This window comes from Syngnathoides biaculeatus, chromosome 12, assembly GCF_019802595.1.
Source record: "Syngnathoides biaculeatus isolate LvHL_M chromosome 12, ASM1980259v1, whole genome shotgun sequence".
NCBI lineage: Eukaryota > Metazoa > Chordata > Actinopteri > Syngnathiformes > Syngnathidae > Syngnathoides > Syngnathoides biaculeatus.
In genome coordinates, this window is record NC_084651.1 from 16,999,776 (window position 1) to 17,026,225 (window position 26,450).

The 26,450-nt window shown below is 40.5% G+C and overlaps 1 protein-coding gene across 1 annotated transcript in view; it reads right to left on the reverse strand.

Moving 5' to 3' along the window:
- Nucleotides 1-13,411: 13,411 nt before the first annotated feature.
- Nucleotides 13,412-26,450, reverse strand: part of vwc2 (von Willebrand factor C domain containing 2) — a 47,687-nt gene continuing 34,648 nt past the window's right edge. The window contains exon 4 of the mRNA XM_061837256.1: nt 13,412-14,162. Coding sequence (XP_061693240.1) covers nt 14,011-14,162 — 152 coding nt within the window. The 3' untranslated portion in view covers nt 13,412-14,010. The remainder of the gene's footprint in view (nt 14,163-26,450) is intronic.

Here is a 26,450-nt window from a genome sequence, read left to right on the forward strand (position 1 = left end):
CCTATCTCGAAAGGGAATATCAAATATCATTAAAGTCTCATCAAAACTTACAATGATCTAAATCATGTACCTCTGCTGGAAAAAAAAATAGTTCTAATTTAAAAGGTTGGAACCAGCTTTCCATTTTACTTTTGCGGCCTAAAGGTACAGTAAAAATTAAAATGTTACCTCAAATTACCTCTTTATTTTAACAGTTAAAATTGGTCCAAGTGCAAGATTTTGCCAATTGAAAATTTTACTCCAAAAACAAGAAAGGTGGAATAAGGCTATCTACCCATCCGAAAGGTAAAAGAAAAGACGGACTTGACGTACTCAGCTTCACTCTAACGTTATTAATTAAATAGCTAAATAAAATAAATGGTTATATCCAAATGCTGAACAACAATCTTGGATGAAAATAGACAGGTAGACTAGAATAGCTCCAAGCCTTCAGACCTCCCATTTATCATCAAGTCTCAAACCACGCAACTGTTTTAAAAATCCAATTATTGCACCTATTTTATTAGCTAAATGGAAAAGTCTAGAAGTCAGCACAATATCATTCCTCCCCAATCTGGCACAATTCTGTTTTGGAGATTAACAAAATGGTAATTTCCTTCAATACAACAAAGTAGGAACAACAATCTGAAAAAGATTCTCGGCACGTAATTATTTTAGAACAACCCCTTTTTGTTCAGAAAATAGCAGAGCTACTCCCACAAAACAAAGAAACTCCTTTCAAAATTATTAATTCAATATACTAACCAATCACAAAATGGGAAGACCTCTCAGTGTTTCCTGGCGATTACTTGGCACAAATGTGCAGAAATTTACAGTCCTAATGACAAAAAGCAGTCTTCTATAGCTAATTCAGTTCAAAGAATGCCATGATCACACATGACACAAATTAATGTTCATAAAATGGGCAATTCAAAATCAAACGAAGGCACTCATTGCACTGAAAACGCCCCAGACACTTATTTTCATCCTCTTTGCCCGAGAAACCAGAAAAAGTCATACAGACAAAGAATAAGAAATGGCTTCAAAAATCATACAAAGGAATACGAAGCATGTTAATCTCTATTCATTATTTTCACTTTTGAATCACTGCTTCTGTAATAACTATGTACATGTTAGACATAAGTCACTAGCAGGATAGATTTGCACTTCCATACACACAATTTACATTCCCATCCTATCACTGCACCTCCAGGATTACAACTTCCACATAAATTCTATATTCATTATGACGGCACGCTACTTCTTGAGCTTTTAAGCCAACTTTCTTCTCAGGTGGGATTTTTCCTCTTTTTTTGGCAAAGTAGGTTCAAACTCAGTTGAACAGTGATCCACTGGTTAGCATGTCTGCCTCAAAGTTATGAGGACCCGGGTTCAAATCCAGCCTCGCCTTGGTGCAGTTTACATGTTCTCCCCATGTCCGCATGAGTTTTCTCCGCATACGCCAGCTTCCTCCCACATCTCAAAAAACATGCATGGTAAGTTAAATTGAAAGCTCTAAATCGTCCGTAAGCGTGAGTGCAGTGAGCTTGTTTGTATGTGGACCCCGTCGGATAGCACCCAAGAAATATGGTAGAAAATGAGGGCGGTATATTGTATATACAGTATATTATTCCAGTGTGTTTAAAGCCCACAACCATTCGCAAAGATCTCTTGTGCATAAATGAAGTGACTATGAGCAACGTGGGCAACAATGTCCTCAGAGAGGTGCCCAAGGCTTCATTGTAGCGCTGCTTGCCTGCCCTCTCCATGCCACTGCTCTCCACTTGTCACCCTCACTTAGCTCAGCAAAGTAAGAAGTATGCCACAGTACATTTTTCACAGGGGTCGCTCCTTATAACGCATGTAATATGGACATTTTCCCACACGCTCTTCACCCCATCCCCTGCCAAGCACCCTCCAGGCTGATATGATGCTGCATGAGCATGTTTAATTGTAACATTCCCCACGGGAGTGTCAGCAGAATGCAATGCCACTCTCAGTGATGAATATGTTGACTGCGGCAGCCGTAAATCAGGAGTAAATTAGATCATAGCACACGTCTTCTTTTGCAAAGGAGACATTGGGGAAGAATTATAGGATTGTGAGGTCTCAGAGGAATGAAATAGGGTAACGTATCTGTATTGTCATTAGACTCGGGTGCAATCAAATATGAATATATTATTTTAGAGGTAAAATAGTGAATGGCAAAATACACACAAGAAGATAAAAATGACTTTAACAGAATGGTGAGACTACATCTTATTGAGATGAATTGTAATTATTGTATGTGCAAGCACATAATTCAATGAGATCCATTAATGACGGTCTATTGAAATTATTTCTTACTTGTACTCATGTGACACTCACATTAATTAAAAAAAATGTTGAATGAATAACTACCATTGATAACATTATCATCAATGCTAATGCTAACAAATCATGGCAGATGTGGTTGGGCCAAATTATAATTCATGAATGTCGGTGATGCATGGTTGCCATGGGACTGATAAGACACTGTTCACTGAGCCAGTCAACCATCCTAATTATTGATTAGTGTGATATTTTGTTTTACATTTTTGTACTTGGGCATTCATCAGTGATCACACAGAATCACTGCACATACAGTGAAGAAAATAAGTATTTGAACACCCTGCTATATTGCAAGTTCTCCCACTTAGAAATCATGGAGGGGTCTGAAATTTTCATCGTAGGTGCATGTCCACTGTCAGAGAGATAGTCTAAAAAGAAAAATCCAGAAATCACAATGTATGATTTTTTTCCAATTTATTTGTGTGACCTGGCTGCAAATAAGTATTTGAACACCTGTCTATCATATATAATTCTGACCATCAATGACCTCCTAGTCCGCCTATAAAGTTCCAACTCTACTCCATGTATTATCCTGAATCAGAGTCACCTGTGGGAGGTCGTGAGCTGCATAAAGACACCTGTTCACCTCATACAATCAGTAAAACTCAAACTTCTAACATGGCCAAAACCAAAGAGCTGTCCAAAGACACCAGAGACAAAATTGTACAACTCCACACGGCTGGAAAAGGCTATGGAGAAATTGCCAAGCGGCTTGGTGAAAAAAGGTCCATTGTTGGAGTAATCATTAGAAAATGGAAGAAGCTAAACATGACAATCAATCTCAATCTGAGTGGAGCCCCATGCAAGATATCACCTTGTGGCGTCTAAATGATCCTTGGAAAGGTGACAAATCAGCCCAGGACTACACGACAAGACTTGGTCAATGACCTGAAAAGAGCTGGGAACACCGTTTCTAAGGTGACTGTTGGTAATACACTAAGATGTCATGGTTTGAAATCATGCACGGTAAGGAAGGCTCCCCTGCTTAAACCAGCACACGTCAAGGCCCGTCTTAAGTTTGTCAATGACCATTTGGGTGAGTCATGGAGAACATTTTGTGGTCAGATGACACCAAAATGGAACTTTTTGCTCATAATTCCACTAACCGTGTTTGGAGGAAGACGAATGATGAGTTCCATCCCAAGAACACCATCCCTACTGTGAAGCATGGGGGTGGTAGCATCATGCTTTGGGGGTGAGTTTTTGCACATGGGACAGGACGACTGCACTGTATTAAGGAGAGGATGACTGCGGCCATGTATTGTGAGATTTTGGGGACGACCTCTTTCCGTCAGTCAGAGAATTGAATATGGGTCGTGGCTGGGTCCTTCAACTTTGACAATGACCCAAATCTGTCAAGATCCTGGCGGTCCAACCCTGGCTGCGCTGGTGCCCGCGCGGTCGCGCTGATTGGGAGGCACACACCTGCGTTTCATGCTGGCTGATTGTCCCCGGTGTATATAGGACCATGGGGACGACTGGTCCGGCGCCAGATCGTTGCTGTTCATGCCCCGTTCCAGCACTCCACTCTGATCGTTTTCCCGTGTGTACCGACCTTCGCCTGTTCTCCCACCAACCCCGTAAGCCTGACTCCTTTGATACTACTGCCTGCTTTGATCGATCTCCCGTGTACCGACTCCTGCCTGCCCGTTGACCTGCTCTCCATGCCCGACGTCCTGACTACCGCTGCTGCATCTGATTGCCTGCCCAATCCCCGACCATGGAACAATAAATGTTTTTCCCGAATTACCTCTGTGTCTCCCGTGTACTCCTGCATTTGGGTCCTACCTCCATCTCGATGGGTCGTGACAGAATCACACAGGCACAAAAACCAAGGAGTGACTCCGTAAGAAGCATATCAATGTTCTGGCGTGGCCGAGCCATCTCCAGACTTAAACCCAATAGAAAATCTTTGAAGGGAGCTGAAATTCCGTGTTTCTCAGTGAAAGATGATCTGATCTGGAGAAGATATGTGTGGAGGAGTGGGCCAAAATCCCGCCTGCAGTGTGTGCAAACCTGGTGAACAAGTACAGGAAATATTTGACCTCTATAACTGCAAACAGAGGCTACCGTACCAAATATTAACATTGGTTTTCTCAGGTGTTCAAATACTTACTTGCTGCTGTCTCACACAAATAAATTATTATTATTATTTATTATTAATAAATATCATGCATTGTGATTTCTGGATTTTTCTTTTTAGATTATGTCGCTCACAGTGGACATGCACCTATGATGACATTGTCAGACCCGTCCATGATTTCTAAGTGGGAGAACTTACAATATAGCAGGCTGTCCAAATACTTATTTTCTTCACTGTATATGAGATCCTATATTTGCATTGATGAATGGTCAAATGTGAAACATTGCTCATTTTGGATCCACCAAACTAAAAAAAATCTCTCCAAGTAGTAAGATAGATCTCAGCTACAGTCAATATGTCACCATTCTGTTGAATTTAACATTAAGTGTCCCTTTATGCAAATGTATACACAACAGCTATGTCGGCTTGTCTGGGAATCCTGAAGGATTGACTGACCAAGTGCCCAGCAAAAAGTAAGTCTGGAGCTTTGTCTTTGGGGGACCAAGATGGATGGATAAATGGACGGATGCATTTGAATCTTGTGGCTGATTCGGGAATCTACAAGCTCTATGAAACTGATGACGTAAAGGCATTGCAATAGATGATTTGTGAGGAACACAGTGTACAGTATAAGAAAAGAACATCCTAAAGATCTGGTCTACACCAGGCTCCCCTGACAGCACGTTATCATTTTTCTGCAAATCTAGGCCGCTCTGCTGTAGCTCAGAATGAACTGAAGCGTTCATGCAGCCGAAGCAACAGGACAAAGGATGATTGATGACAGATCGAATGAGTGTTGCCACAATCTCATTTGAAACCAGAGCTGTATTTGCTCTTGCAACTAGGGGCGCAAAGCCGTCATCCTCTACTAGCGTGCGTTTGGCTACTTTGATCCATGCTTTCAAATATGAATAAAGGCATCATGATTTTGTTCGGGAGTTTCTTTCATCAATAATAAACAGATCTTCAATAGTAATTTCTACAGAGATTTTAGTGATTAAACGCTTGGAGTCCCCTCCAAAAGTATTGGAATGGCAAGGTCAATTCTATTGTTTTTGTTGTAGAGCGAGGAAAATTGTGTTTCGGATAAAAAGGTGAATGTGAGACGAAAGTTCAGTATTCTAGCTTTTATTACATGGTACTTACAATGAGATTTGTTAAACAACTCAAGACAGAGCACCTTTTGTTTGAAGCCAGCCAATTTTCAAGTAAGCAAAAGTATTGGAACAGCCTTAGTTAAAGTGAATAACATTTAATACATTACGACGTGGCATAATTCTTTCTTGCAATGACTACATCAAACCTGCAACCTATTAACTTCGCCAGATTGTTGAATTCTTCATTTGAAATCATTTTCCGGGCCTTTACTGTGGCCTCATTTCTCCCTGTAGTCTCTTCTTCAGGAGGTAAAATGCATGCTCTATTGGGTTGATGTCGACCATAAATTCATCCATCCATTCATTTCCTGAGCATCCTATCCTCACAAGGGTTGCGGGATTGCTGGAGCCTATCCTAGCTATCATCGGGCAGGAGGCGGGGTAATGTCAGTGTTAAAAACTTTGGTGTCCAAATGTGGTATACAAGCCACTTTCACAAATCTATGCAGCATAACATAGATACGCTTTCAATAACAACAAAGATGTTCCATTTGGCAAAGTAGCAACGTTTCTCCGTTACCCCAGAATATTGACTTGTCGCTCCCTTCTGTCATTAAGTTTCCACCATACTGCAAACTTTTGAGACTTAAAAAAAAGGTGGACAATCACAGTCTGAGGAATGCATTTTCTTCTTTCTTCTCTTTGGTGAAGTTGTTTCAGAAAACAATAGAGAAAAATTAATTCAGCTGCATTGTGCTACGTTTATTGAGAACATTTTCATGCACATAATATCTCTAGGCAGAGGCATATGAGCTAGCAGCTGCTGTATGTGTACTTACACAGTATTGATCAAGTTATGACATGGATGAGGTATTACCTTAGACGTGCAAGAGAAAAAAAAGAGACCTAAGGTTCTTCTGCAAATACAAATTCAATATTAATATTCATCACGGCACAAACAAAAGCTGCTTTGTGTTGATAACCTCCCAATCCACAACAAGAGCGCCAACCTGACAGCAGCATATGCAGATGTGTGGCTTCTGTGCAGCCATTCTGTGCTGAATGAACCACCAAAAAATAAAGTCTTCAGCAAACAGGTCACATTGGCTCAGTAAGCTGTGTGCTGTGAATAAAATGTTGCTATCCTGGGCACTCGAAGCTTTGTCACTTACTTCCCATATCAACCTGTGATGGATTGGATGGCCACTGTGAACTTGCTCTAGCCTATTCTTTTAAACCTGCATGTGAAGAAAATAGAAGAGCCTTGACACAGATAACTTGTCAATGTTTGACAATGATTTTTTTTGTTTGTTTGTTTGTTAATCATCGCTTTTGCTAGGCTCTAGTTGCTGTTTCGTGCTGATGGTGTGTACCACAGGTATACGCAAAGACGGGCAATTCAACACCTCCAGCAGACGAGAAGTAGACTGTAAAATGTGAACGTCTAGTTGATGGCCTGAGAGCGGTACGGGAGTAACAATGCTAAATCTATAAAAGGCAATTTGAGGCCCTAGATCCTCAATGGTGGAGTGATTCGCTTGGAATGATCAATAAACATCTTGATCACATGGGAGCATCACACATCTCCGTAGTTCAAGCATGTAGAACTGTCAGGGGGGGTTCAAAGTTTGAATTCAACTGATTTGAGGAGATAGGCTTAGAAAAAAATCCAGAAGGTGCAAATAGAATTCTCAAAGCCCTTTAACTACTTTTAGCCGGTGTGCGTAGAATTTTAAATTGGTAATAATATCAGTGCAACTTTAATGAACCAAGCCGGTATGAAAAAAGCACATCTCAGAGCAGAAACTCAAAGCTGTAGCTCTGTGAAAACGAACACCGCCACTTTGAGCAGCAGGCTTAAATTCACTGACAGATTACAAGGCTTTGTTTATTCTAATTGATCCCCATTAAAAACGCATTTCCGCTCTCTCCTACTGAAATGAAGGCAACACATCTGCCATTAAAAATGGAGAACCTGTGGCTCTTGCACGCTGTTGCCGTCTTCCTCTCTGATGATAAATGTGGGAAGAAAAAACTAAATCGTACGTAATTATTCACTTCTAATGATTACTGGACCCATTAAAATTGATCACCAGGGCAGGCAGATTCATTATTTTATTGAAACTAGCAGATCACCACAGCAGACATCAATTAAACATTTTTCAAAACTAGTAAACAATGCAGCAATCAGCGACCCTTTTCAGATCACTGGTGCCTGAATCTTGCCTTCAATTTTACAACGTGGTCACCAGAGCACGTCAGTGATCGTGAACTTCCAGTTGCGAGTGAAATGCATCCAATGTTTGATTCAAATTGCTGTTTATTTATATTTATTGGAGAAACATGCAAAATTTTCACATACATTTAGTCCATGGTGTCATGGTTGATTGTATTGTTGTGCAAAATTATTCTCATACAGCTTTATCTTACCTGGACCTTGTCATTTCGTCCTCAGGAAGACATCGATGTGCAGCTGTGCTTTCTGTAGCATAGATTGTTTTTTTTTGTTTTACAATCCAGTGTCGCTAACACTATGACCCAACCACCCTCACAGGAGTCTCGCTCGGGCTCGGCTCTGGCACAGTATGACATTATCACATTATTGTTTTAGTGTTCAAGAAAAAAAAAAAAAGAGTGCATCCTCTATAAGAAAAAAAGCCTCTTCTGGCATGTGTGCTTCTAACAAATGGTTTGATTTGTACAAAACGAATAAAAATAAATTAGTGACTGTTGAGAAAATGAAGTTTGTTTTTGTTTCAAAAGTAATGAATTACTGTTGCATGTCATATCTTGATGATGTGAACTAATGTAACTAATATTGTACCAAATGTAGAATTATGATGCATTGTTTTTGGTCATTCACCACTTTAAAAGACATTTTGAGTAACTCAAATATAGCAATAAAATGATTATGAATTATTTGTAGCAATTATAAATGTTTCTGTAATGATGACAGTGGTTTTAATACATCATGGGCTCTTGTGTCGTGACTTAAAGCTGGTGGTACAGTATAGGCCAAGAGGACAATGAAGAGATCACAAAGAGGCTGGATCAGCACTTATTTGAGGACACTTCTGCTACATTTTGGACCAGAGGCCCTAACCATTAAATGTATGGAACTGATTGAATCGAAGAATATTTCACTTTTCTGACAAAATTTTCCAGATTTGCGTTAATGGTTTTGTTTTCAGTCATATATTCATGGTTCAACATATTTTTTTCGTAATTTTTAAATGCATAACTGGTTGACGTTTATTTACGAGAGATGTGAAATTGACAGCGTTTTAATTGCAAAGGCAGAGTTGGCTGCTTGCAATAAAATTGTAATGTATTTCATCAGGGACAGTACTCTGATCAGCACTGGTGCAAGCAAAGTAGTGTGCGGTGGCCAGAACAGGGTAGGAGTCTATTTACGGAGTCGCAGTGTTGGAAAGGGAAGAGGCTAATCCTTTATGAGTGTCTCTGACAGATGTGTCCAATTAATGGCCTGTCTGGAGGAAGACTAGTTTAGATGCATACCATCTAGGGAATAGCACTTCAAAGTAAAAGACCCGAGATTCATTTCTGATGAGAATTTTTGGTCATATTTAATCAGACGCTCCTTTTTTTGAACAGTCATACGCTGAGACTACAGCTCATAAAGTGCTGCAATACTGAAGTCATTTACTCAGGCAATGGGTTAGGTAATGTTGAAGTAATGAGCAACTGTTTTTAGTTTGCGTTCAGTCTCTGCCTTGAGAGTAGCTCAATGTACATTTGCACTGTAAAAGTAAAAATTAAAAAAAAAAACGTGAAATGTTTTCAGACATTAACACATGAACAGAAACCAAATATGTCAAGCTAGCAGAAGTAGAGTAATGGCTACACATTTGCAAACAAGCATTAGAAAGTGTAAGAAGTACCAACAGTGGCATTACCAAAAAACAAATTGTAAAACCAGTTGAGCAGGTGACCTGTTGTTGCCATGACAATCGCAGCGACATTATTTTCCATACTCTTTTACAAACAAGTGTACCATCAAAATGATTTTAAAGCCGTCAATTTTACGCCAATTGTTCTCTGTTGGTGGTGCTTTCACAGTAACGTGCTGAGGTTGAGAAAATTTAGGTTGAAGAACGGAACGAAAGAACAAAAATAATGTTAATAAGTTACTTATGAAACCAGACACAGTTTGTTCTAAGCCATTAGTGCAGTTCAAGAAAACGCAGAGTATTTAACACTTTCAACTGGGAAATGCTCCACTGAAGAGGATAAAAGATGCCACGAACACGTACCACTATGATGGTGGAGCACATTACAACTCTTTTTTTTTTTTTTGGAATGAATGAATGAATTTGCTCCAAGAGGACAGTAAAAGAATCTAACACATGACCACTGACAAGAAACCTTCATAGAGCCAAGCCACCTCTCCCTGACTGCTTGGAGTAAATTTTGTCTAGTCGTGTGCACATGCATCGAGGCTGATTTGTCCAGGATCCCGCTGGCAGGCTCGCAGGCACGTTTCACTGCTGGAGATGTTACGCCGTTGTCTGGCAACCCCCCCGGATCACACAGCGGCGCCGCATGGCCAGCCCATTGTAAAATGCGAGCGCGCCGTGCTGCTCATGCAAACGATACGTTGTAAACATAGAAGCACGGCATCTGCATTCATTGATAGCTGCCGGCCTTCGGTGCTCATTACCTGCACGTATTATGAGGCCTCATTTTGATCTGCTGGCCGAGGGCAGGCCAGACACATGCACCTATTACTTCCCATTTTAAACTGCACAAAGCAAATATGAACTGCATGTTGAATGTATGAGATTAGAGAGTTAAATTATGAGCCGGATTTACGCTGCAGGTCCAAATGGCGGTTTTTGATTTCATGCTTGTACCCGTTGGTTCTGACTATCTGTTTATACTGTTCATAGGGCTTCCGTGTCAAGTGACATAAAATAATTTGATGCCATGATTCGCTGTTTTTGTGTGTGTAATAAAAATATACAGCTGGGCATGCGAGGAACACATGCAGGTTTTACATCAGATATCTGAAAGACATGAGAACGCATCACTCACAATGAATTTAGTTCAGTGCTAGATGGTCAGAGCCTGCTGTGGCCACTGGAGGAAAGGCAGACTTTCTCTCAGGGCCTCTTTGGATTCTGGTCTTTGCCTGAAACCTTTCCTTTCCTATCTGAGTGACATGACCCAGAAGTGCTGGGAGGAAAGATTGTTTCAAATCTAAAAATGCTTCGTAAGATGCCTCAATGCAATTAACATGATCAACGTTTCAAGGAATACACGCATTATCTTTAATGGCCGCAATATTTAAAACAACATGCTCCAAGTTTACCAACTCCGCATGGAGACTCCAGAAGAGAAGCAAAAAAAATTGAAAAAAAACAAGTATGCAGAAGAAACAACAAATTAAGTAGTTTGCTATTATACTCAACAATAACTTCAGATATTAATGTTAAACAGTTTCATATTGCTGATTTTCATTGGCATTTTTTTTACACCACAAGAAAATAAAATGGCAAGTTCACATTTAAGAAACACTACTGCAGGCGATGAGTTTACACATGAACATAAGTTTTGCCTTTTAATTGTTTCTTACTGTTGCCTACAGTGGCAAATAAATACTACAAACACACGTAGATCGAAAGAGGGCTTTTTCCAGTCCATCTTCAGAAAATAGTAGTTTCACATGACAGACGTCAGCGATAGTTTCCGTAGCACGATGACGTCTGAGTCACAATGGTCTATATCCACACGCACACACGAAACTCATGTGAACTCGCTGAATACTACTAAAACTGCTTCATCGCCACAATGTAGCCATAGCTGAACTGGACTACATAGAGGGAAATATAGGCCCCTTGAACCATGAACCGTAATTCGAAGCTCCTCTATTTCACCAAAACAACTTTTTCTACAACCCCAATTTCCAATAAAGTTGGGATGTGGTGTTAAACATAAATTAAAACAGAAAAACAATGATTTGCAAATCATGTTCAGCCTACTGTATATTTAATTGAATACACAAAAAATGCTAAATATTTAACGTTCAAACTGATAAATAATCATTAACTTAAAAGCTGGGACAGTGTCATGTTTACCAATGTGTTACATCAACTTTTCTTTTAACAACATTCAAGAAATATTTGGGAACTGAGGACACTACTTGTTGATGCTTTGGAGGTGATATTCCTTTCCATTTAAGCTTGATGCACAGCTTCAGCTGTTCTCCAGTCCGGGGTCTACGTCGTCGTATTTTTTGTACTTCATAAGAACACTTTTACACTTTGCATCAGTCCATCTCAGGGCTAGGGCTCAGAGAAGCCGGCAGCGTTTCTGGGTGTTGTTGATAAAAGGCTTTTGCTATGCATCGTAGAGTTTTAAGTTGCACTTGTGGACTTAGCACCAAACTGTTTTACTGATATTGGTTTTCTGAAGTGTTCCTTAGCCCATGTGGTTTATGTCCTATACGCATTGATGTTTCTGATGCAGCCTGCCTGGGGGGTCAACGGTCATGTACATTCAATGTTGGTTTCATGGATAGTGAAATCACTTTTACTAAATAAAATAATGTTTATATTTAAACATTGAATATCTTGTCTTTGTAGTACATTCAATTGAATATAGGCTGAACATGATTTGCAAATCATTGTATTTTGTTTAGCGCAATGTCCCAAAAGGGGTTGTAGTATTTGGGATGTTGTATTTACTCTCTGGTGCCTCAGTAAATGTGAAATATGAATTAAAACTGTGCACCCAATCCTGAATTCCAAAAGTTTTACCACAAAAAAAGCAGAAATCAGGTCATCCCAACTTCTCAAGCTTATCTACGTCACTAGCGAAGATCTGCGCCTACCTCTGTGGCCCGAGACAGTGCTGTCACATCACAAACACGTCCGCTCTTTCAAGTGGGTCTTCCAAGCAGTCAGAGGGAAGGGAATGGTTTTAGCCAAATATGGACAAAGTGGATACAAAACTGGGTCAAAGAGAAGTAGCTGTCAGAGAGTCATTTTCTGGACACTTGTATGACAAAAAGAAAAGAAATTGGAACTCTCATACTAAGTCCATCATATAGAGAGTCAAGAAGTTTAAATAGCCAAAATATGAGACCCTTTAAAACGAGCATAAAAGAATATAAAACCCCATTACTTCTCCCAACCACCCATCCAACCATTTTCTTAGCCACTTATCCTCACAAGGGTTTTGGGAGTGCTGGACCCTATCCCAGCTGTCATCGGGCAGGAGGCACCCTCAAATGGTTGCCAGCCAATCACAGGGTAACATTGAGACAAACAGACAGATTCCCAATCACACCTAAGGCCAATTTAGAGTGGCCAATTAATGTTGTATGTTTTTGGGATGTGGGAGGAAACTGGAGTTCCTGGAGAAAACCCACGTAGGCAGGGCCAGGATTTGGACCCAGGTCCTCAAAACTGTGAGGCCAACACTCTGCAGCTGCGCCACTGTGCTGCACTTCTCCCAACCAATAAACTGAAAAGAATAAGCATAACTAAAAAGCTGCAATATAATAAGGAAAAACACCTTTTTTCCCGATCTATTCAAATAATTTTCAAAGTACATCAGTATTCTAATGTGGATTAATATGGTGCGGATAATAATTTAATGAAAAACAAATGTTTTTTATTTGATGTAATCTTTTTTTAGCCTGAAATGAAACGTGCTTATTTTACAAAACACATGCTTACTTTACAAATTGTTTCTGTTCATTTTCAGGAATCCCCCAAAATGTCACCAACTTTAATCACGTTTGTCATCCATGTCACGACTACACAGCGACCAAACATTTTGGCCTTTGAAGAAGCCCTGTAAATGTTCTGTAAACAAGCCTGATCAGAAGCATAATTCAGGCCCCTGCAGAGCCACAGACTGCCATTTATTTAAAACAGGAAACATACAGACCAAGATACAAAAAAAGTACTTTTAAAATCAAAGCACATTTGAAACATCCAAACAGACTAAAGAACGTAGTACAAGTCAGAAACAGTCAAGTCAGTTTTAATTTCACTTTTAGCGCCGTACTAGATTACCTTGAACAGCAAAACCCAGCAGGTTACTTCAGACTGAGACAGCTGCTCATCTGAACTGTGGAGAATAGGATTTGTCAGAATTGTGAGGAAGTCAAGGCTTCAGTTTTCAAAGACAGCCGCGTGTTCTATACATTCTCTTGTGTTTCTTTGCAATCACCGAGGGCAATTATTAAAATACAGAGCCTATAAAAATGTGTACCGAGTTCAGCGTAATGACATCTACACAGTATTTGTATATATTCATGAATAATTCAGTACATAGATAAATAAATATTCTGTGTGCGTATTATAAATCTTAATAAAAGCCTTTGCCAAGTACAGACTCCAAATGCTGAGCCGGCTGACCCTGATGTCCGGAAGTCTGGGTGAAAGGCCAAGTGTTCGCATGGACAGGCGCTGGTGTTGCATGCCAATGTTCATCTCACCCTGCCAGCTTCTAACCGCGCTGGCATTCGTTCTTACTGCAGGTGGCCTGGCGTTCGATCTGCCAGGTGCCTTCTTCGTATGTGCAGTAGCAGATTGTACACTCATCGATCTTCACCTCCCGTCCGGCTGGTATCACTGTTGTGTCTGCAAAGCAGTTGGGCCCTGTTTGGAGGAATCAGAATGGAAAATGAGAACAACAAAGGAATACACCGAATGCAATGACTAACAGGAGGCACAAACAAACATAATAATAATAAATAAATAAATAAAGTTATAGCATCCGTCTGTGTTGAGGGATTACTATTCAAAGTTAGTTCTGTAATTATAAGGTTATTCAATCCCTTCAAGAGCCCACCATGGTCACGGCCTGATTAGAAGAATAAAACCAAAGGTCTGCAGTTACATTAAAATGTAAATCCAGTCCATTTCTAAAAAATTAACAGAATGATCACAGTCAACCACTTCTGGGGTCATGCATTCTACAAAAATATATATTTATACTGTATACATTGTGTGTTTCCCATATTGAAACACTTTCAATTCAGATTTAAGGCTTTTCAAAATCAAAATCATCACATCCAACTATGAGCTGGGCTAAAGAAGTGTTGTTTTCTATCATCAATAAAAGATTTCAATTATTGCAAGTCTCTGCTATTTGCAAGGGTCCGGGACAAAGTCCTACCATGAAGAGCGAAAAACTATGAGTAATTGACGCCCACCTAAAAATGTTTATGCTGTCTACATTATTGAACTGTAAACATACACCAAACGGTGATCCAAAAACATTTAAATATAATTTCAAACTCATCAACATTACCCTTAAAAATAATGGTTTTGTGATCATGATGCTTATGCTGTCCTCATTATTAAACTGTAAACATACACCAAACGGTGATCCAAAACATTTAAATATAATTTCAAACTCATCAACATTACCCTTAAAAGTAATGTTTTTGTGATCATGATGCTTTTGAAAACAAAATGCACTTGAAGTACATGCTGATAATAAACAAAAATGTCTTTTAAAATCACATTTGTTTTTTCTATATCATAACATAAAAACTACTCCTTTCATATAAATGCTGCTGAGCGTACATGTTCTTTCCGTTCATAAAAAAAGGTTTAATGAGAAACCACATTAAGTATGTAGAATACGTTTTATAATAAGTACCGTATTTTCCACACTATAAGGCGCACCTAAAAGCTTTTCATTTTCTCAAAAGCCAACAGTACGCTTTATAATCCAGTGTAGCTTATATATGGATAAATATTGAGCCTTTAGTGCAGCTCCATCAAATGGATGCACAACGTAACCCCAACCTCTACTGTAGGGTCTATTCTAAGTGCCTTATAATGCGGTGTGTCTTACATATGGAAAAAGTTTTAAGATGGCCCATTCATTGAGGGTGAGACTTATACTGCAGTGCGTCTTATAGTGCGGAAAATACGGTATACAGTATTGGACAATATAGAATACGCCAAAATAAATAACACTTTATTGACCACATTTAGAGAGAGAGAGAGAGAGAGAGAGAGAGAGAGAGAGAGAGAAAGGAAATGAGTTTAAAAAAAAAATAGCCGGCACTCCATCAAAGCGCTCCATAAAAATGTGCTCACCGATACATTGTACAATAAACCTATGAAAGGTTTCCAATGTTTAGTCAGGTGAGATTGTTTAAGATTTAAAGACAGGGGTGGCTGCAGTCATCCGAGAGCAAAGCAACCCCAACACCCCCACCCTGTCAGCCACACCGCCACGTGTCGATAAAGTGCAATATTAGTGATTAGTGAAGTTGTTTCACACATGGTAGAGTGGATATGGGGTTTCTTTTCTTAAGACATCATCTGCCGTTAGTGATATTTTGTTAAGCTTCTTGTAACCTCTAAAATGTTATCGCCATGCCGAATAAACTGGGCCAGTGGTCCGACACTAATAGTGAACAACAGGATTGGGAAAGAGCAGCTTTGTCTGCATCCATATTCTCGTGGGAATCTCACTGATCTACAGTATTTCCATTAACCTTGACAGCTGCTTGTGGAGATGAGGAGTGTTTGAACCCAATCAATGAAAATATGACCAAGTTTAACCCGTTTCAGCATTTGAAGGCGGGACTGCCAATTGGCAATTGAAGGCCTTTTGTGCATCTAAGGTAGGGATATGCAAAATACAGCCCGGAGGTCATTTGCAGCCCACTTTTTTGTTTTTGGTTTTTTTGCAGCCTGCAGCATGTTCTAAATATAACATCTAATACGGCCCAAAACCCTAATTTTCCTGGTCTAGATATATTGCCATGTGCTGGCTTTCTTTACCTCTAACGTCCAAAGAGACTGGATGACAAGAGGATTCAGTCTGCGCATGGATCTCACCATTTTAAGCATTGTTTACCGGCATTGTTGTTGAAAAGGGTGATCCCTCTTGTAAATCATCTCTTTGTCTTTTGCACACACACACACGCACACGAGAAGCAATGCAGGGAAAAAGAAGATGATGGCAAAGCTAAATGCTACAGCCCGGTCGAGGAATGTTTCGGCTTCAAACCAATTGTGCAAGGTGAGCACGCAGCATGCCGAATTTTGTTTTCAACAGTAAACGCTCAATGCCTCATAAGGCGTTCTGGTTGACAAAGTAGGCTCAAAAGAAACAGAGCAAAATGGTGTCTGTGACCACTTAAAGGTAATTCACTGCATCGTATAAGAAATACCACTGTTTCAAAAAGTTAAAACATCAGCATTTTGAGAACTGCAGCAAAGCTTTGGCAATCCTACAACTTAGCGATAGTGAAATATGATATCTTAAAAGAAATATACAACTGAACAAGAGTAAATGTTCATGTACTAAAAGATATCGAAGTCGGCACAGTATGTGTGTAAAATGTCAAAGATTAATCGATTTGCATGAGACCAACATTTACAGTCACATATAGTTACTGATGTCCATATCTCTTTAATTTCTGGTCAATGTCCTTTTTCCCCTTTCAGTTAGACAGATGTTGGGTTAAACCAAATCCTCTGTTATCCTATGTACAGCAGATCTATATTTGTGTTCAATACGTAATGTCTTTGAATCCAATGCACGTCTACGTCATTAAATGGTGAAGTTTCTCCCTCTTGAAAAACTGTTCTCCATAGGTCCACCAGGCCTGCTTCTGTAGTTTGACATTTGATCATTTTATCACGTTGGCTAGGGGAGCTTTGTAAGGGGGTTGCTCATCAATTCTCTGACAAGTAAAGTCCCTTGGCATCAGAAGTAGACTGGTAATATACTTCAATAATACATTAAACAATATCTTAAAACAACCTGGTTTACCTTCTTTGAGTCACTGGGAAACAGCTACCCCATCTATGCAATGAAAGGTTTCCAGCAATATGGTAATGCGGATACATTCAATGTCAATAGTTCTCAAGGAATTTACACATTTCTATTTGAAGATGACTAATATTACCCTAATCCTGTAGTGACAATTGTGCAACTGGTGCAGCGTCCTTGAGAAATTTAAAGATTTTTAAAGGTATTAGTTGTGCGATAATCTAGAGACCAATTTGCAAATGCTCTTTATGTTTCTCAAGCACATGAGTTGCCAGTACTGGTCAACAACAGATGTGCAAAAAGTGGAGACTGACAAGACTACAAATGACTGCATAAGTGTGGTAGTCTCGCAAGAGAAATGTGGAACAAGTGTATCCAGTGTAAGAACAAGTCCCCAGGCCCCTTCGATGAAGTGTTGATGTCAATGGAAATCCTGGAAATCACCACAGAAAATCTCAAGAACAGGATTTACGACTTTTGAGGTATACACAGGTCCTCAAGACATCCCCTCAGAGGTCCCTCATATCCAGACAACTTTCCAAATACCTGTTGTTAGACTGATAACACTTCTGAAAAGAGTGATGGTGCCTACCCTGCTGGTGAAGACCGCCTAACCTCATTAAGCCTGGAGTTCTCCAGAACAACGTCCAATTATTAACAAACTACCGTCTCTGCCCACTACAGAAGCTTGTTCTTTGTTCTTGTTGCTTTGTTGTTTTTTGTTCTCAATGTCGTACCAGGGCAGCACTGACTGCTGGAGAAAAATCCCTTGTGTGTTTTTACACATTTGGCTAATAAAGCTACTTCTGAGCTCCCCACCTTGAGAACCCATGGGGTCACAATTTTAAAATAGGATTTGGATGTCTCTGATTCTCTAGGGTTACGCGAGAATAAGCTGTTAAACCTCTCATCATTGCCTCCAGAGACAATTACTTGATGCCGATAATTTCTTCTGCTGAAATTCCAAGTGCTGGCTATACCTAATCCAAATCAGCTTCCTAAAACTAGCGTCAATGTTGGTTTCTCCGGTCCCAGGTATACACATGGAGTCACCTATGACTAATGCGTGGGAGCCAGTAGACTAAGGAGGAATGGGACTAGCTAAAGGAGTGAAACTCTTATGCGTCTGCAGGTTCACCATGGTTAGAAAGCTGCTTGGAGCTAACACTAACAGAGCGGGTAGGTCAGCTATAATCGAGACTATTATGTGTGCCTGCCCCATCTACGGTGACCAAATTATTCTAGTGTAGTGGGCAGACACTTCCTTTTAGCAGGGAAAGCCTCTCAAGGAGAAGGGTGCAAGTGGTCCACAAGTCCACACACAAGTTCATTTAGTCAGCGTTTTGAAAGTGAAGTCGTTGGGATAACCAAAGAGCCTCATCGGTATCCAACAGTGGTTTCAAAGCGTGATTTGTCATTCCAGAAAACATGCTCCAAAGTCCAGTGCTTTACACCACTCCATTGGTGATGTATGGTTTGGATGTCGCTGCTCGCCCATTGAAATCCAGTCCATGAAGCTCTGTGCATGCTGTTCTTGAGTTAATGTGATGGCCACATGACATTTGGAGGTCTTTAGACTTTAGCTAGCTCCTCTTCGCAATATGCGCCGCACCATCCGCCGACCGAGGTCCGTCAGTTTACGTGGCCAACAACTTTGTGGCTCAGTGGCTGTCATTCGCAAAAGGCTACACTTTCTTATAATACAGCTGACAGCCAGCTATGGAATATTTAGGAGCGAGGAAATTTTACAAGTTGTCATGTTCCTGCCGGTCCGGCCCTGGCTGTGCAGTTCTCCACACAGCTGCTCTGATTAAGAGGCGCACTCCTGCGCCTCATCGGCAGTGATTGGCCCCGGTAGATATAGGGCCCAGGGGACGACTGGTGTTCGCCACATCACCACAACTCATGCCCCGTTCCTGCACTCCCGTATCTCCGATCGTGACCCCCTGTGTACCGACCTCCGCCTGTTCTCCGACCGACCCCTAAGCCTGAATCCTTTGACACTCCTGCCTTCTTTGATCGATCTCCCGAGTACCGACTACCGCCTGCCCGCGGACCTGCTCTCTATGCCTGACGTGCTGACTCCCATTGCTGCACTTGACTCTTTACCTGATCCCCGACCTTGGAACGAATAAACACTTTTCCCGAACTACCTTTGCGTCTCCGGAGTCCTGCATTTGCGTCCCCCCTCCGTACCGATGGGTCGTGATACAAGTGGACCTTTTGCACAAGTGGCATCTTATCATAGTACCACATTGGAATTCACTGAGCTCCTGTGAATGACCCATTCTTTCATAAATCTTTGTAAAATCAGTTGCAACCCTCGGTGCTTGATTTTATACAGCTATGGCCGTGAAAGTTATTGTAACACCTGATTCCGATTATTTGGATGGCTGAGCGAATAATTTTGGCGATAGTTTATATATTCATTGATTCAACAAATATTAAATCCTTGGTTGATGCATGCTCACTCTGTGTGGGCGATCACCTTGAATCTTGTTTGTCATCTATTCTCTTTTGTGTATTTGATAACCTTTACTGCCCTGTCTGTCTCAATACTTGTTTCACAATTTTTCTGTGTCTTGTTCTTTTTAACCCTTTCCTGCCTGACAACATAGCAAATTCTTTGTGCTCCTGGTTTGTGCCTAATTACTTTGACCATCTATTGTTTGGACATTTTCAGTCATCCTCTTTCTAATGTTTAGACTCATAATTAAGACTAATAATTGGATTTTAGATTCTACGTCTCTAAACATGAGCCTTAATAACCCAGAAGCAAAAATCTAAATTGTCTGTACCTTAAGTCAGCAAAAGAAAAACCCAATACTTGTCATGGAAATAACTTCAAAAATAATTGTTTAAACTTGAGCATAATTTGGTGTTCGTAGGCACATCTACCCGACAGTCCACTGGTCCCGAGTTTGACTCTTGACTTGGGCCATCTAGTGTTGAATTTGGAGTTTATCTTGTTTGGTCAATTGAAGAGCTGTTCACAGGAGTAAAGGTGAGTGTGAATGGTTGTCTTCCTATACAGTACACGTCTAAAACCATTGCAGTGACCAGTGACCAAACCGCTGTCACGGGTTTCACGGTGGCCTTCTTCAGGCAGAATGAGCTCCTTCAATAGGATTTAGATCAGGAATTTCAGAATAGTCCGATGATCTTGTTCTTAAAAATATCCAAGAATGGCTGTGCTTTGCCCTCATGAAGGATATTGGTTAAGGTTGGCATCCTGACTGTGTACAGATGGGTCTTTCATCCATTAAGAAATACGTCGCTCAATAAAAGGTGAAAAGGCAAAGGTAATGCAATGCATAACATTACAAAAACAGGAACACAACAGTGGATATAAAAACCCCGCCTGTGTGGAGTTTACATGTTCTTCCCGGGCCTGCGTGGGTTTTCTCCAGGCACTCTGGTTTCCTCCCACATCCCAAAAACATGTAACATTACTTGGACACTCTAAATTCCCCCTTGGTGTGATTGTGAGTGTGAATGGTTGTTCGTCTGTATGTGCCCTGCGATTGGCTGGCAACCAGTTCAGGGTGTACCCTGCCTCCTGCCCGTTGACAGCTGGGATAGGCTCCAGCATCCCCGCGATCCTCGTGAGGATAAGCGGCAGAGAAAATGGATGGATGGATGTTACTTGAGTAAATCCCACTTATCCTCATAAGGGTCACGGGAGTGCTGTAGCCTATCCCAGCTAAGATTGGGTAAAAGGCAAACTACACCCTGAACTGGTGGCTGGTCAGTGACGGGACACATGGACACATATCACATATCATAAATCTGGTAACAGGTACCGAGTATGCAGTCAAAGAAAAATAGATTACAAGAAGCCAAAACACTGACTATGAGAAAAATATTCTCTCCAACTGGGCTCTTCCAAAATTATGTTATGGTATCAGGATTAAAAGGGCAGGAAAATAATGTAATAGATACACAAAAATCAAATGTTGCGATAAGGTTTGTAGTCCTGTATGTGTCAAGTAGTGTCCTTTCCTAACCAGCAGTAATCAGACGCAAAACCAATACAGAAGACATTTAAACAGGATGCATCAGTTTTCACCAGGGTCATTTAAAAGGTGGAATTTACACTCTGACATTTTACCCACACAGCGATGAATCATCCAAAGGATCCAGATCAGCTTCTACTTTAGCTTTTCACTGCCATTAGCAGGCTCTTGAGACCATTGAGTGGCTGCCCCTGTTTTATACAGAAACCATTTTCCATTTAGCTTCAGACTAGTGAGCTACATTTTTCTTTTACTACACTAATCCAAAACATTGAAAATGTACCTATTTGGCTAATGGGAAAGGGAGAAAAAAGGCCAAATCTCTCAAAATAACATTCGCATCTCCCCGACTGACTTTTAAATGCATGGGTCATCATACTGCTGGCATTCAAGGGAGCACTGAAGAGATTGGACTGAGTCGTCGTTTTTAGTTCACATGAAACAGACGAAGCACAATGACAGAAGCCATATGTGAACCAGAAAGGCACCTGCACAATTCTTTGGTTTTAAATTAAGAGTCTGGTGTGAGTGCTTCATGTTTGTGTAAGTCTCACCTTGACCATTAAGAACTGTAAATTGATTGAGAGCTGTATCGGTTAATGTTGTGATTGTTGTGGCTTTTTTTTTTTTAAATACCGGTTTGATTTTACAACTGAGTATATAAAAAAAATCAAAGTAGAACAAACTGTAACAACAGCATGGCACAACATCATGTCACTCTAAAATCTAAGTATTTAAGTGTCATCAAAGTTTATCAAATTGTCGAATGCTAAGGAGCCATTCGTTTTCCGACAGCTTCAATCCAAGTTCCATCCATTAATTTTTTATACCATTAATCCTCATTAGGGTCACTTGGACCCTATCCCAGCTGTCTTTGACAAGGTAAGGAGCCAATCACAGGGCATATATAGACAAACATCCATTTACATTCACTTGTACAACTAAGGACAATATAGTCTTCAATTAAACCAACACGTGTGCTTTGGGAATGTAGAAAGTACTCAGGGACTACTCACGTCTGCAGGGGGGGACCATGCAAACCCTGGACCCCGGATTCAAATGCCCAGACCTCGGACATCAGCCTCACAGTTCTGAGGACCCAGGTTCAAATCTATGGCGTTAGGTTGCTATCAATAAATGTAGATCTCTTGTTTTAGACAACGAGAGATAGCAATTGGTGAGCATCTAGTCGAGTCTTAATCGGCGACGTCATCCCAAGTTAAACTGGAAGCAAGCGTAGCTCAGTGAAGAATCGAGAGGACGGACAAAATCAAACTGAGACAGCAGAAATCAGAATCGAGAGCAAAGAGGACAGAAGCGAGTGTGGAAATCAGAAAGTGAGAGGTGCTTTTGCAAAAGTGAGCTCACATTTTATCTGTGTGAACCCTCCTGCTTTTTTATGTGCCAACAATATTATTTGCACCTCTTCAGTTTCAGCTTTGACGCTTGTTTCTAATTAGTTTGAACTCTCGCCTTACTGATAAGAGACCTGACATCATACAAATCTGGCTTCTCCTGTGTGGAGTTTGCATGTTTTCACTGTGGCTATGTGGGTTTTTCTCTGGGTGCTCTGGTTTCCCAAAAACATGCACGGTAGGTTAACTGAAGACTCTAAATTGTCCATAGGTTTGTGAATGAGTTTAAATGTGAATGACTGGTTGTTCCTATGAGCCCTGCAATTGGCTGCCCACCAGTTTAGGATGTACCCTGAATAATGCCCAGAGTCAACTGGAATAGGGTCCAGCGGATCTGCAACGCTAGTGAGGGTAAGAGGTACAGAGAATGGATGGATGGAAGGAATATTAATTTCAAGCTTTCAATGTTTTTGTTCCACTTTTCAGAAATTGCTTCAAGCACAAATATAGCTTCAGGTGGCAGAGAATGTGCAAAATGAATAAATAGTATTTATACAGAATATAAACATAACACAGTGTGTTAATTAACGTCAGAAGAATTCCACACATGGATTATTTTATAATTCTGGAGAGAACTGGTTTCAGCTACTGGAAATGTTGACACAAGAACACTGTTTTTGAAGGTAGATGGTCAAATAAAAACGATCTTGTCAGACCATCAATTCACCAGATTCCTCTTGTGCTTATTCTTTTCTTTTCTTTTTTTTGTAACAGGAAGGGTGTCTTAGGTGGCTGTTGTTTCCTGAAAATTCTTTTGCCTTCAACCAGAAAAAAGAGCCCATGGAGCATCCATTAGCTCCCCAGCTGCACCACAAACTACGAAGTCGACAGGAATTGTTTCTCGCAGCATCAGGTAAGGCATAACAATGGCAATTTTTTCCACTAACAAGCTCTCAAGCTGCTGTGTTATACATTACTATGTAATTAGGAGGCTGAAAAATGAGGCGTCCTTCTGCTGCAGCTGCTGCATTTCATTGGGCGTCAGCACCCAGAGGAAGTCCGCTGCAAGCACATCAATCAATGTGAACAGCCTGTCAAAATGTCAGCCTTAGCTCATTCAGACGTCCTCTGGATGGTGCCGTACACCCTCGCTGCAGAACAGCTCTTCCTATGGCCATGAATCGCTGTCATTCCTCATTCATCATCGTTAAGGGTATTTACAACAGTTTCTCGAATAATGTGTATCAAAGATTTACAACAACAACAATACTACAACCTTCAAACTTCAGACTCCCAAACTCAGTTACAGTCTGTGAACCACTCAACCAAGACTCAAAATTGGTGCATGGATTGCACATTCATTTTTACCAGCCATTGATTCCTTTTCTCATGGCTTCATTAATAGACTGGCCTCCTTTGCATCTCATCATCTTTTCTTTGCACCACACAAGGTACAGCAACAGCTTTTCAACAGCACTCACAAAGACAAATGGACTCTATATGTGGAGCCAGACTTTCACTATGGTTTGTTAAGAGGTGACAACAACAGCATGGGAAAATGATAGACCATTAGCACCTGTAGCTTGAAAACAGCTCCACATCATGGAACAGAAGGGGAGGCTGTCCCATCCTATCATTCAAAAAAGTGAAAACCAGCCCATCTCAATGATTCAGGGAGAAAAATAGCCCAAATCACTCTTCTTAATGGACTCCTTGAGTGCATTTGCATTATAAATGCAGAATAAAAGAGGCACTGATGTGTAAAGATAGAAAACATGAGAGGGACCGAGTTCATAAAACTATGAATAAATGAATTCAAGATATAAAAACCTCAAAGTATCTGTATTCCGTTCAGCATTAAGGTTTTTTTTCACGTTTTATCCAGCAATATCGCCAGTAATCTTTACGGCTTATTCCACCTGGACACACCTGCCTATCTTATGGTCTTGTTGGATGCCAGTTCGACTTTTCATATGGTAGATTATAAAATACTGCTGAACAGCTTGGAAACGTGGGTAGGACTAAATGGAACGGTCCTTAAATAGGTCAGGTACTACCTGGAAGATAGGAGTTACATTGTAACCATTGGAAGGGCTCAATCTCAACAAACGGCAATGACCTATACATTAGGGTTAAGGTTAGGGAGGGGGGGGGGGGCATGTGTGGCAGTGTTGGAGTGGGAGTGGGTTCTGCCCAGAGCAAACGGACAGAGCAAATAACTCCAGTTCTAAAGTCCTTACACTGGCTTCCAGTCAGTTTTAGAACAGATTTTAAAGTTGTGTTATTGGTCTATAAATCCCTAAATGGTTCCGGTCCAGAATACATGAAAAAAATTGTAATGGAATAAAAACCCAGTAGGGCTTTGAGATCGACTGACTCTGATGAAATAGTGGAGTGCAGACTCCAAAGCAAACATGGTGAAGCAGCATTAAGCTATGATGCTGCACATAAATGGAATAAGTTGCCAACCGTGGTGAGGTCAGCTCCAAGTGTGAATGTTTCAAAATCCAAGTTTAAAACTCTTCTTTTCTCTCTTGCTTTTTAGAGTATTTTAACTTTTTTTCTTGCAGTGTGCTACTTTAATGATACTTTTATTTTCATTTTTTTCTGTTTGAAATGTTTTACTTATTTGTATCTAAGCACTTTTAATCATGTAAAGCACATAGAGTTACAGTATCTTGTGTATGAATTGCACAACACAAAAAAATTTGCTTTGCTTTGGTTCATCCTAATCAATGTCCGTCCTTCTTGTGGGCAGCAATACGGACCCCTTTTAATGTCATCAGAAGAAATTCAAGGTAACACTAGGACCATTTGAAGTCTGTGATACATTTAATGCTTTGATGTCATTGGCAGGGAGCTCGATCTCTTTGTAATGCAAAGGATCCAACAGAAGGGACCCAATTAATAGCATTCAGAAGAAATGTACATATTTATACAAAATAAGCACAGAAGAATTCTCTGCCTGAGCACTCCCATGTAATGTGATCTGCTCTCATTTAAATGACATACTGTGTAGAGGCAAACGAAACGTGATGGAAAAAATTATCCGATTGTATAGTAATGTTTTTTCCTCAGCTACCAAGAATCCATCCTTTATCCAAGCCGCTTATCCTCACAAGGGTCACAGGAGAGCTGGAGCCTATCCACAGGCCACAGTTTTCCCGCAACCCTTGGGAGGATAAGCGGCCTGGTGAATGACATGACATTCTTGTAATATTTTCAGAGGTTGAAGTGAGCATACGCAGAGCTGTCCACATAAATTTTGCTAACAACTGATTGCGGTTTTATGACATGAAGATACAATAAGATTTTTCTCTCTTGTGAGGATATAGAGGAGTCTCCAAAATGTTCAATTTCACTGCAAACCTGTGGCAACCATATTTGTTTCAACGAGACATCTCTGTTAGTTTGCTATCGGGTTGTCAACTAGTCTCCAGGCCAGTGAGACAGAAATCTTATTGTCAGCACCCAAAGTATGCCTTAGTCAAATCTGCCAAGAGAAAAAGAGCCATGACACCCGAGTCTGAAGACAGAAACGGCAGGCGAAATGTGGTGGTCCCCTATGTGGCTGGATTGTTCGAGAAACTCAGAAGGATTTTCTTCAAACACGACAGAGCAATCCATTTCAAACCCACCAACACTCTCAAACATGAGATAGACCGAGGACAAAATCTAGAGAAGCAAACTCAGCAATATTGTTTACATAGTGCAATGCCGTTAGGAGGCCAAAGACTTCTACATCGGACGCATGGCGCAGTCTTGCTGCATG